This window comes from Bufo bufo, chromosome 4 (assembly GCF_905171765.1).
Source record: "Bufo bufo chromosome 4, aBufBuf1.1, whole genome shotgun sequence".
Lineage (NCBI taxonomy): Eukaryota > Metazoa > Chordata > Amphibia > Anura > Bufonidae > Bufo > Bufo bufo.
In genome coordinates, this window is record NC_053392.1 from 30,797,054 (window position 1) to 30,810,643 (window position 13,590).

The following is a 13,590-nucleotide window of genomic DNA, read 5'->3' on the forward strand; positions in this document are numbered from 1 at the left end:
TGACACTTTCTGAGAAAAAAAATAAATAAAGCTTCCATTTCTGCTAACTTCTGGCAAAAAAATAAAAAATCTTCCACGGACTCACTATGCCCCTCAGTGAATACCTTGGGGTGTCTACTTTCCGAAATGGGGTCATTTGTGGGGTGTGTTTACTGTTCTGGCATTTTGGGCAGGGCTAAATTGTGAGCAACCCTGTAAAGCCTAAAGGTACTCGTTGGACTTTCGGCCCCTTTACGCACTTAGGCTGCAAAAAAGTGTCACACATGTGGTATTGCCATACTCAGGAGAAGTAGGGCAATGTGTTTTGGGGTGGATTTTTACATATACCCATGCTGGGTGAGAGAAATATCTCTGTAAATGACAACTTTTTACATTTTTTTAAACAAAGTTGTCAATTTACAGAGATTTTCCTCTCACCCAGCATGGGTATATGTAAAAAGACACCCCAAAACACATTGCCCTACTTCTCCTGAGAACGGTGATACCACATGTGTGACACTTTTTTGCAGCCAAGGTGCGCAAAGGGGCCGAAAGTCCAACGAGTACCTTTTAGGAGGGCATTTTTAGGCATTTGGATTCCAGATTTCTTCTCACGCTTTAGGGCCCCTAAAATGCCAGGGCAGTATAAATACCCCACATGTGACCCCATTTTGGAAAGAAGACACCCCAAGGTATTCAGTGAGGGGCATGGAGAGTTCATAGAAGATTTTTTTTTTGGCACAAGTTAGCGGAAATTTTTTTATTTTATTTTTTCTCACAAAGTCTCCCTTTCCGCTAACTTGTGACAAAAAGTTCAATCTTTCATGGACTCAATATGCCCCTCAGCGAATACCTTAGGGGTGTTTTCTTTCCAAAATGGGGTCATTTGTGGGGTGTTTGTACTGCCCTGGCATTTGAGGGTATCCACAATCATTACATGTATGGCCAGCATTAGGAGTTTCTACTATTCTCCTTATATTGAGCATACGGGTAATGAGATTTTTTTTCCGTTCAGCCTCTGGGCTGAAAGAAAAAATGAACGGCACAGATTTCTTCATTCGCATCGATCCATGTGGATGAAAAAATCTCTGCCAAAAAATGTGCAAAAAAAAAAAAAAGCTGTGATCGCTAATAAAGATCCAAAAAGCTCAAAAGATCTTTATAGCGCCGCAGCAATTTTAGGGTGTTTTTGCAGTTATCAGAAAAAAAATATTCTGTCACTGTGGTGGGGCGGACTGAACGCAAGTGTGCGCACAAGATCAGGCCTGATCGGGCGAACACTGCGTTTTTTGTAGAGCTTAAGGTGACCCTAATGTACTGATATACACTCACCTAAAGAATTATTAGGAACACCTGTTCTATTTCTCATTAATGCAATTATCTAGTCAACCAATCACATGGCAGTTGCTTCAATGCATTTAGGGGTGTGGTCCTGGTCAAGACAATCTCCTGAACTCCAAACTGAATGTCAGAATGGGAAAGAAAGGTGAGTTTAAGCAATTTTGAGCGTGGCATGGTTGTTGGTGACAGACGGGCGGTCTGAGTATTTCACAATCTGCTCAGTTACTGAGATTTTCACGCACAACCATTTCTAGGGTTTACAAAGAATGGTGTGAAAAGGGAAAAACATCCAGTATGCGGCAGTCCTGTGGGCAAAAATGCCTTGTTGGTGCTAGAGGTCAGAGGAGAATGGGCCGATGATTCAAGCTGATAGAAGAGCAACGTTGACTGAAATAACCACTCGTTACAACCGAGGTATGCAGCAAAGCCTTTGTGAAGCCACAACACGCACAACCTTGAGGCGGATGGGCTACAACAGCAGGAGACCCCACCGGGTACCACTCATCTCCACTACAAATAGGAAAAAGAGGCTACAATTTGCACGAGCTCACCAAAATTGGACTGTTGAAGACTGGAAAAATGTTGCCTGGTCTGATGAGTCTCGATTTCTGTTGAGACATTCAAATGGTAGAGTCCGAATTTGGCGTAAACAGAATGAGAACATGTATCCATCCTCTGATGGCTACTTCCAGCAGGATAATGCACCATGTCACAAAGCTCGAATCATTTCAAATTGGTTTCTTGAACATGACAATGAGTTCACTGTACTAAAATGGCCCCCACAGTCACCAGATCTCAACCCAATAGAGCATCTTTGGGATGTGGTGGAACGGGAGCTTCGTGCCCTGGATGTGCATCCCTCAAATCTCCATCAACTGCAAGATGCTATGCTATCAATATGGGCCAACATTTCTAAAGAATGCTATCAGCACCTTGTTGAATCAATGCCACGTAGAATTAAGCCAGTTCTGAAGGCAAAAGGGGGTCCAACACCGTATTAGTATGGTGTTCCTAATAATTCTTTAGGTGAGTGTAAATCTGATTGCGATCAGTCTTGATCACTTACAGATACTATATAGTACTAGTGCTGATTAGCGACAGAGATTATGCTAATCAGCGACTAATCATTGACTGCGGTGCGGTGGGCGCTAACTACCTAACAAATAGCTCACTAACTGGCGGTGATAAGGGACCCTTAGGCCTCGTTCACACGTCCGCAATTCTGTTCCGCATTTTGCGGAACGGAATTGCGGACCCATTCATTTCTATGGGGACAATCTTTGTCCCAATCGGATCCGGAATTGCGGATCTGCACTTCCGGGTCCGCACTTCCGTTCCGCAAATATATAGAACATGTCCTATTCTTTCCACAATTGCGGACAAGAAAAGGCATTTTCTATATAGTTCTAGCAATGTGCGGATCCGCAAAATGCGGAAAACACATTGCCGATGTCCGTGTTTTGCGGATCCGCGGATCCGCAAAACACATATGGACGTCTGAATAGAGCCTTACATGGGGGTGATCAATGACAGGGGGTGATCAGGGGGTCTATATGGGATGATCAGGGGTTAATAAGTGACAGGGGGGAGGGTGTAGTGTAGTGTGGTGATTGGTGCTACTTACAGAGCTGCCTGTGTCCTCTGGTGGTCGATCCAAGCAAAAGGGACCACCAGAGGACCAGGTAGCAGGTATATCAGATGCTGTTAACAAAACAGCGTCTAATATACCTTTCTGGGGTTAAAAAAAAAAAAAATCGCATCTACAGCTGTAGATCAACTCGTTTACCTCGCGATCCTGTGAGAGCGCGTTCACAGGAAATCTCGGCTCACGCGAGATGACGCCAATAGGCGTCGCTGAGCCTGAGACTGCTGCCGCCCCCGGACGCCTATCGGCGTTACGTGTGCGGCTAGTGGTTAAATCTGAATAATTTACAATCAATTCCATCTTCACTACTTTTATCCCTTTTACAAAAAACCTTCTATGGAGAATGATAAAAATATGGATTCCTCTATATGATATTCATATTAAACACCTGGAGGAATGGAAACTAGCAAAATGGCACCTTCCAAAATATGACTGATCTACCCGACATACAGATGTAGCCAATGTTATCTTGACTGGCTTAACGCGTTAATGCAACAAAATGACATTACAGTGATCATGTTACAGTGACCCTCCTGGCATGCCTGGAGCCAGGATAATGTTGGCTACATCTGAACGCATCTTGTTTTTCAATAGAGCTCAAAATGAATGTTGTCTGATCGGTGCTAATGCCCATCTGATAGTTTTGTACTTTCATGTGAAATTGTCCCTACTCACCAGTCTGGTTGGAGATTTCGCCTTCTGCACAGGGGGCACAGTAGTAGCAGCATTTCTGTTTTCCTTCCAGTTGGACTTTCCAGTATCCATGGAGGCAACTCTCACTACAGGTTGAGCGCGGTGTCTGGAAAAGTCATATACACATGTACATATAGGTATTTAATGCTTGCCTTTTGAGACATAAAGGTGCTCTCCCTTTTTTAATATATAAACTCCAGATATTGGGACCTGTAGAGGAATCCATACTCATCCAGTCCCTGCTACTCCATTATGGCCCTCTGACATCCAAGCTGTCTGCACTGCACTTCTGGTCCCAGCCAATGACTGGTCACAACAGTGATATGTCCCAAAGTGGCAGATCACTGCTGGGTGATGTACTGCGTGGAGATGTGTCACCTTTGAGGCCCCTCAGTGGAAGCAGAGGATAAAGTGACACTGTCCATGCAGGAAGTTGACATATAGAGACCAGGAGTCCAATGAAGAGCCCCAGAGCGAGGGAGTCAGAACCGAGCAATGGGGACTAGATGAGTATAGATTTCCAAGCAGGTCCCAATTTCTGTGAGTTACATAAATACACAACTGACAATACTAGCTAATTCCTCAAGCCAATGTTAAAAGCTGAGAACTTTGGCAATATTTTCCAGTCAGGAACATATCGGAGCCCCTCATGCACCACGTCACGGTGTCTCAGCACGCATGGGGTCCTACCACTAAACTACCTGTGGTGTGTGAACAAGGTCTGAACAGTGCTAAAAACCAACTCACAGCCAGACTCTTAGATGCCTCCATGGTGGTATCACCAATGCACTGTGCTGTGAGTTGGTTTTTAGCACTGTTCAGACAAACACTGCATGTATATGTGCTAGCAGTCAGATCTCCATTGGATACCATTGTAGTTAATGGGACTGTCAATCTGTTTTCTGCCGGATCAGCCTGCCGGACACTGGTAAAGGAGACGTGCAAGAGGCCTTAGACTACAAAATGTACAGTATGCAGCAGGTATTCAGTTTTAAAAGTTTTTGACTTAGTCCTAGTGCACAAGACCATATGTGTTTTGTGGTCCACAAACTATGGATCCTCAAAACATGCATACCGGCAGTGTACTGTACATGTCATTATGTTCTTTCTCCCTTTTATAGAAGTGTCCTATCCTTTTCTACATAACAGACAAGTGTAGCACTTTTTTTTTTTACTATTATTTTTTTTGCAGGACTGCAGCACTGAAGTACAGTGGGTTGTCTACATTTTTTGCAGACTATTGTACAGTGGGCAGTTTCCCCCACTCCCCACCGTGACAGTGTCACCATGTACTAAGCCATAGGCAAAGAAAAGGGAGCAATGAGCCGCCTTCAATGGTAAGGGGGATCATACCCACAAACCTAGAAGTCTAGGAATCCCTGCATCGCCCTCAACATCGTGACAGGGCAGAGACCTCCTGTTCATCCATCACCACGGATGAAAGGCGTCTCCAGCGGGCCAGTAGCTGACAGGGAGAAAGACAATGCAGCAACTGCACGGCAGGTAAGAACACAATGTAACAACGGAACATCAAACACTTACATGCCGGAGCAAAGATGGAATAACCACCCCAAAACAACCTGGACCCCCATGCGGACACCAAAGCAAGGTGGCTCCAGGCAAGGCTGCTTATGTCTTTAGGTTCACCCCTCCGGGAAACCAATGGGACCCCCTTTCTGAGGTAACACACACAAGGGAGACGTCTTGCACACATGCAGACACAAACACCAACAACATCCCAGACATGCAACCACAAACACTCACACAGCAAATGACACACCAGGAGTGGAAGGAAGACAAGGAGGAAACACTCAGGGTGACATCGCTAATAAACTTGATGTCAAACTTTGATGGCCCACAGATCTCATCCAAGTACAGATCAAGCATCTCACATGCAAGGCAGACAAACCAAAACTGATCTCAGTCTCCAAGCAAGAGTATATAAGGAGACCTGAGAAACACACCCAACTCACCACCTTGCTCCAGCCAGCGTATTAACCCCACACACACCACACAGCAGGGAGACACTACTTAAAGGGGTATTGCACACAAAGGCAAAAGGCAACAGGTTGCCGCAGACAACAGCATGCGTGGCCAGCAAGTCACTGTGCACACAGCAAAACCCGTGACACTGCCACAACATGCCAAAACAGCAACATGTTGCCACCGACAACAGCGAGCGAGGCAACAGTGTCACGGCATACACCATAGGCCGTGACAGGCTAATAGGATGTATGTATATTTCCTATTAATACACCCCATAAATAGTTGTATCACCCAGCACTTGCACCCCAATAACAAGCAATGTTTGCTGGAATTACTGAGCTATCATTTAGTGCAATTTGGATCCCCAATTAGTGCAGCAAGGTGTGATAGAATTGCTCCTATTACCCAGGCTGTACACTCCCTTTTGCACCCTGTTCTCCTTTTATAGTGTAGATTACACTATCCCTGCACTAAGTACACTGGAAAATATCAGAATCCGAGGCTATTTATAGGGCACAGGGGCTGGCTGGCTGCTGATTGGCTGCATGCATGGCATTGTGGGCTTCCCTCGTTCCCAGAGTTCTTTGCTCCATGTCCTAACACGTGCAGCAGCCATTTTATAAAAAATGCGATTCGTTCCCATGAAGCACGAGGAAATTCGGGTTCGGTGTGAATCAAATTTTTCCTGAAATTCGGATCGAATTCCACTTCGTCAACCTCGATTCGCTCATCTCTAATTATAACAAATTTGATTCTTCATTCGAAATATAGCTCTAGACCTACGGGAAAACTTTGATGACATTTACATCTTCTTGAGATATCCCCATGTACAGGAATATGGACATTATGAATATAGTTTTTGGTGTAAATTAGTTTTAAGCATCTTTTCATTGTTATCTGACGAGCTAAGAGGTGTTCGTAGTCATAATGAGATTACATTATGGTTTTTTCACTATGATGAATTAATTGCTTTTTATTTATTTTTTATTATATATTTTTAATTACAAAATAAGGGGATGCTAAAAAGACAAAACAAAAATATTTATTGAACAGTAATCAATATAGGAATAGGTAAATAAAAACCCAATTGTTTGTTCACACCAAATAATCTTGTTCATATATTAACTCAAACTGGGGATCCATTTATTCAAAGCCAAGAGGTTGAAAGTAAATGACCCTCTAAGCCAGTGTTTCCCAACCAGTGTGCCTCCAGCTGTTGCAAAACTACAACTCCCAGCATGCCCAGACAGCCTTTGGCTGTGCGGACATAGAAACATAGAAACATAGAATGTGTCGGCAGATAAGAACCATTTGGCCCATCTAGTCTGCCCAATATATCTGAATCCTATGAATAGTCCCTGGCCCTATCTTATATGAAGGATAGCCTTATGCCTATCCCATGCATGCTTAAACTCCTTCACTGTATTTGCAGCTACCACTTCTGCAGGAAGGCTATTCCATGCATCCACTACTCTCTCAGTAAAGTAATACTTCCTGATATTACTTTTAAACCTTTGCCCCTCTAATTTAAAACTGTGTCCTCTTGTGGTAGTTTTTCTTCTTTTAAATATGCTCTCCTCCTTTACCGAGATGATTCCCTTTATGTATTTAAAAGTTTCTATCATATCCCCTCTGTCTCTTCTTTCTTCCAAGCTATACATATTAAGGTCCTTTACCTTTCCTGGTAAGTTTTATCCTGCAATCCATGTACTAGTTTAGTAGCTCTTCTCTGAACTCTCTCTAGAGTATCTATATCCTTCTGGAGATATGGCCTCCAGTACTGCGCACAATACTCCAAGTGAGGTCTCACCAGTGTTCTGTACAGCGGCATAAGCACTTCACTCTTTCTACTGCTTATACCTCTCCCTATACATCCAAGCATTCTGCTGGCATTTCGTGCTGCTCTATTACATTGTGGGAGTGCTGGGAGTTGTAGTTTTGCAACAGCTGGAGGCACACTGGTTGGGAAACACTGCTCTAAGCAACTATCCCTCTGACTAAATGAGCCAAGAATGGTGCAATGATTTTGGTAAACGGACGTAAACAACAACTCTTAGGCCTTTTTCACACGAGCGTGTCTGGATAAGGTCCGGATGCGTTGTGGCAAACCCGCGCGAGTAGGTACGCAATTGTAGTCAGTTTTGACTGCGATTGCGTTCCGTTCAGTTTTTATCGCGCGAGTGCAATGCGTTTTGCACGCACGTGATAAAAAACTGAATATGGTACCCAGACCCGAACTTCTTCACAGAAGTTCAGGTTTGGGTTCAAGGTTGTGTAGATTGTATTATTTCACCTTATAACATGGTTATAAGGGAAAATAATAGCATTCTGAATACAGAATGCATAGTACAATAGGGCTGGAGGGGTTTGTGGCAAAACCAACCTCGCCACTGGGTTTTGGAGGGGCCTGGCTGCTGGCCTCTTGCCTCAGGATTATGGCCCATACTAACTTTTAAACCCCTGAACCTATTCAAGTGAATTTTGGATAGGTTTGTCCCCAGGTTATACTGGTTACATTGATGTAAGTTATATGTATGGACAATGTAAACTCACAAAGTTGTAACAATTTATAATAAGTATAACTTGTCAGCTTGGGAGATAGTTGAGTGGATAGACAGAGGGGAGGAATATGCTGGGTGTGTTTCCATTGTCCCATTGTGTGTTTAAATGGTGATGTCTGTCCTGTTGTTCCCACATGTGTATTGGCGATTTCCCTTTGTCCTGAGAGATAATTGGATTGCTCCTCGGTTGTCTCCAGGACAGAGAGGAGGAAATCATGATGCATTGTGGGGATGTGTTGTGTCTGTATCCCGAATTGCTAAATATCTGTCCTGTGTCGCAGTCTCCCTTCTGGTCCCCTAGTGGCGTGAACGATTGGTTGCTGTACTTACATTGTATGTGTTGTAATATATTGATTGGTTGTATTTCAAAACCCTGTGGGGAGTACTATGCTTTTGGTTTGTGAATAAAAGAGGCTGTACGTGAAGTACAGTCAGACCACTGCTTGACCCTCAACACGGAGCCTTGTCTCGTTATTGGGGGGATCCACTGTATGCTGTTAGAGACTGATTGCCAGGAGTGTAAGCTGATTCCTGTTCGTCTGCTAGCAGCTATTCGTGAGGTTCCAGTTTGGAGTGCTATTTTGTATCCAGTTCGGGAGTTTGGTGTTCTGCAGTAGCTATGCCTGTCTCTCAGAAAGGGGCATATCGCTTAAACGGATTTTAACCCCTTATCTGCTGAAACGGTCTGTTACAGGGTTAAAAAAAGAAAAAGAAAAATTTAACTCACCTTAATCCACTTGTTCGCGCAGCCCGGATTCTCTTAACCCCACACACACCCTGTCTTCTTTCTTCAGGACCTGGGTAAAGGACCTATGATGACGTCACTGCGCTCATCACATGGTCCATCACATGATCCATCACCATGGTGATAGCTAGTATACATCCATAAACATGACAGCTTCCCCAGCGCACTCAGCCTGCTATACCTCTATATATAATAGCTGCCCCAGCACACCCATCTCTGATACATCTATACACATGACAGCTTCCCCAGCACACTCAGCTCTGCTATATCTCTATATATCTATCTACTGTATAGTAATACTTAGAGATATATAGATATAGCAGAGCTGAGTGTGCAGGGGCAGCTGTCATGTGTATAGATGTAGCAGAGCTGGATGTGCTGGGGCAGCTATCATATAAAGAGATATAATAGAGCTGAGTGTGCTGGGGCAGCTGTCATGTGTATGGATATATACTAGCTATCAAAGCTATAAACGAGTCTACAGTAGAAGTCTCATATTTTTTCAGTCAGTGGCTATGCAGCTCTTATAGATGTGTGGTTAAGCGTCTTGCCTCTGATACAGAAAGTCGTGAGTTCGAGTCCCCGCAGAAACTTTTCTGAAATACAGGCAAAATTAAAGTACACAAGCACTGACTCCATATATGGACATAAAGCGCGGGACACAGGCCGGAAGAGGCTGCATCGCATCGATGACATGGAGGAAAGTAGAAGTGCTTTATTTTTATTTTTTAAATACCTGATTGTTACTGCCACATGGGGGGAGCGGGAGGCACTTGATACTGGCACATGAGGGGAGGGAGGTTTGCACCTGATACTGGCACATGGGTGGGTTGGCACTATGATATTGGCACATAGGGGGGAAGGAGAGAGGCACTTGATACTGGCACAGGGGGGCGGGATTGGCACTATGATACTGGCACATGGGGGTGGGAAGGAGAGAGGCATTTGATACTGGCACATGGTGGGTTGGAACTATGATACTGGCACATGGGGGTGGGAAGGAGAGAGGCACTTGATACTGGCACATTGGGAGGGGGAGATGGCACTACGATACTGGCACATGGGGAGAAGGAGAGAGGCACTTGATACTAGCACATGGGGGTTGGCACTATGATACTGGCACATGGGGGGAGGAGAGAGGCACTTGATACTGGCACATTGGGAGGGGGGGAGATGACACTATGATACTGGCACATATGGGGGGTGGGAAGGAGAGAGGCACTTAATACTAGCACATTGTGGGGAGGGATGGCACTATGATACTGGCACATGGGGTGGGTGGAAAGGAGAGAGGCACTTGATACTGGCACTTTTTTTGGGGGGAGAGAGGCACTTGATACTGGCACATGGGGGGGTTTTGCACTTGATACTGGCACATGGGGGGTTTGGCACTATGATACTGGCACATGGGGGGTGGGAAGAACAGAGGCACTTGATACCGGCACATTGAGGGGGTTATACCCATTGTCACCCATAGACAGTCTCCTGCCCCACTTAATCATACCCTGTCACCTTTGCCCAGTCCCCTGCCCCCCTTAATCATCCCCAGTGTCACCCAGAGCAGTCCCATGCCCCTTAATCATACCCAGTGTCACCCTTATCCATTCCCCTGCCTGAGAAGGAGAGAGGCACTTGATACTGGCACATGGGGGGGTTGGCACTATGATACTGGCCAATGGGGGGAGTAGAAAGGGACTTGATACTGGCACATTGGAGGGAGGGATGGCACTATGATACTGGCACATGGGGGGGGAAGGAGAGAGGCACTAGATACTGGCATATTGGGGGGGAGATGGCACTATGATACTGGCACATGGGGGGAAGGAGAGAGGCACTTGATACTGGCACTTTTGGCAGGGGGAGATGGCACTATGATACTGGGACATAGGGGGAGAGAGGCACTTGATACTGGCACTTTTGTGGGGGGGGGGAGATGGCACTATGATATTGGGCCATGTGGGGGGGAGAGAGGCACTTGATACTGCCACATGGGGGGGTTTGGCATTTGATACTGGCACATGGGGGGTTTGGCACTATGATACTGGCACATGGGGGGGTGGGAAGAAGAGAGGCACTTGATACCGGAACATTGGGGGGGAGATGGCACTATGATACTGGCACATTGGGGGATAAGGCCCTTATTTATACCCATTGTCATCCATAGCCAGTCTCCTGCCCCACTTAATCATACCCTGTCACCTTTGCCCAACACAATATACATCCTACATAGGATAGCAAATGTGTGGATGTGATAAACAGTAAAACAAAATAACAATAACTTTTAAAAAGACAAGTGCAATCTGCCATCTTACTAAACCATCATACTGATGTAAAATTGAGAGATTAGCCAACATATCCTACTGTGGAGGTCACGTCTGAGCCCGAGCACCGCGCCAAGGTTTCTCAAGTAACTCGGGACCTAACGCTAAAGCTACGTGTGCCGTATGAGCAATACCAGGAGACAGTGGGCAAATTACAGGAGCACAAGGTCTGACTCACAGCAAACTCCCAGTTACCTCCAGCATGCAGCCCTGCTTACAATGGGAGGAGGGTGTAGTACTTGTGGTTCGCTGTGGGCATCCTCCATTGTATGCATTTTTGCTGGGGATTGCCATTAGCAGCGGACCACAAGTGCAGGATCTGCCCCCCCGGTATAGATGCACCAGGTGTAAAAATCAAAGTAGTAATTATGTATTTATTGAACTGGGTAATATTTTTATTAGTATTTTCATTATGGTATATGCACAATGTAATATAACATTTCTTGCAACCATGATAAGAAAAATGATTCTGTATATTTTATAAGATATTTAGCATCAATGGGTTTTTATATATCTTATTTTTTATTTGTTTTTATTATAAATATTATGATCACTATATATGCACTATGTCAATTATAGTTCAGTATATATGTATACACCTCTAAGGAGGTAGGCACGTTAGTAATATATATTAGTAGTAGTAAGAGGGTATATGTTTCGTCAAAGTGACAGGTACCACGCCCCTTTTACACGCCCCCTTTTATATCGCTTGATATTAGTTTTATATCGCTTGATATTAGTTTTATATCGCTTGATATTATATTTATATTGTTTGCTATTAAAATTTATAGTGTTTGCTATTAAAATTTATAGTGTTAGCTATTAAAATTTATAGCGCTTGATATTAAATTTATAGTGTTTGATATTAAAATGTATAGTGTCTGATATTAATTTAATATAATAGTATTAAAAATCAAACGATGACAAATATAATTTGGTTAAAAAGTTTTATTCATTTCGTTATTTGTAGCATTCCCGTAGGGACAGACACGTCTGCTTGTAATTACAGCATCGTATACACAAGCGTTTCATGCGTTTTGTTACAAAAGATCGCACAATACGGTCATTTTTTCTAAAATCGTTAGTGAACATTTTCAAAAGATATTCCTTTAGCGATACATTAAGATATAGATACAGTAATGGCCGCAGACGGAACTAACGGCGTCTTGTATTTGTTTGTTTTGATATCTTATAGTCTTAGAATTTTTATTTAAAAACTGCATAAAGTCGCCAGGAAATATTTAATTTGCGGGGGATAAACAATAACTATCTAAAAAAATAGATATATCATTCGGGTATAATATAATTAAAATCCAATGCTTCCCTCGCTGATACGAATTATCCGTATTTACAATGTAGGCCGCGAGCCTGTCGATGATTTTACCCCCCGGTAATAAATCACACGGTAATACACCTTTAAATATGCGCCTGCCGTTAATATCAGCTTTAATAACACAGGCAATTTCATAATTATTCATGTCTATTGAAAATCATATAATACCTGTAGACGATTATTTATTTCAATAATATTTTCATGAACTGAATATACAATCATATTAATTGTGTTCGCAATCGGTTCGGCAAATCTAATTTCAGCGAGCAGATTGCCAGTTTTTACTAGAGAGAAATGACCGCCGGGCTCTTGATCCGGCGATAAATCAAAAGCGAACAAAGTGTAACCGTTCAAAAACTCGTGTCGATCTACGGATAAAGCGTTGTCGGCCTTGTGTTTCCCCGAAATATGTACTAGGGACATATATTCACGAACAGCTGATTCGTCTTGGAAGTTAGGTTGAAAAGGTTTTGCCGGTATCTGTTGACCATCCAAATATAAGGCTGCACAATTCACATTATAGTGGTTGAAGCACAAAGGATTTCTTTGGTAATTCCCGGAAAATGATTCGTTATCCACAAACGCTAGTATTACTGGTTTTGGTAGGTTTCCGAGGAAAAGATTCTCGTGGTTACATATGCGAGTACCGGCGGGCACGCTATACACTTTAAGCGACGCCCGATCGATCGAGTACTTTGCGTTAGCTGTTAACAGAGCGCAACTGTGCCCGATTCTTACAGCGGGCGATATTTGTACTCTTTTGACAAACAGGGAAGCGTGCTGTATTTGTACTTTAAAATGGGCCGCCTCAGCCGACATAAGGCAGAAAGTGTCTTTGTTTCTTGTCAATTTTATCTTTAGATCTAAACCGTTCAGTATTAACTTTGGTTGATTAAATATATTGGCGTAAATGGGGCCCATTAATTCAACACTCCTAGATCGGGCTGAATACTTTGCTCTCTTGCTGAAGCCTTCATTACGCCCGT

General features: G+C 43.7%; 1 protein-coding gene across 1 annotated transcript in view; it reads right to left on the minus strand.

Moving 5' to 3' along the window:
• The window catches only part of LOC120998934 (vomeronasal type-2 receptor 26-like), a 57,574-nt gene that overhangs the window by 14,725 nt on the left and 29,259 nt on the right, over positions 1–13,590 (minus strand). The window contains exon 4 of the mRNA XM_040429810.1: positions 3,641–3,762. Within this exon, the coding sequence (XP_040285744.1) occupies positions 3,641–3,762 (122 nt within the window). The remainder of the gene's footprint in view (positions 1–3,640; positions 3,763–13,590) is intronic.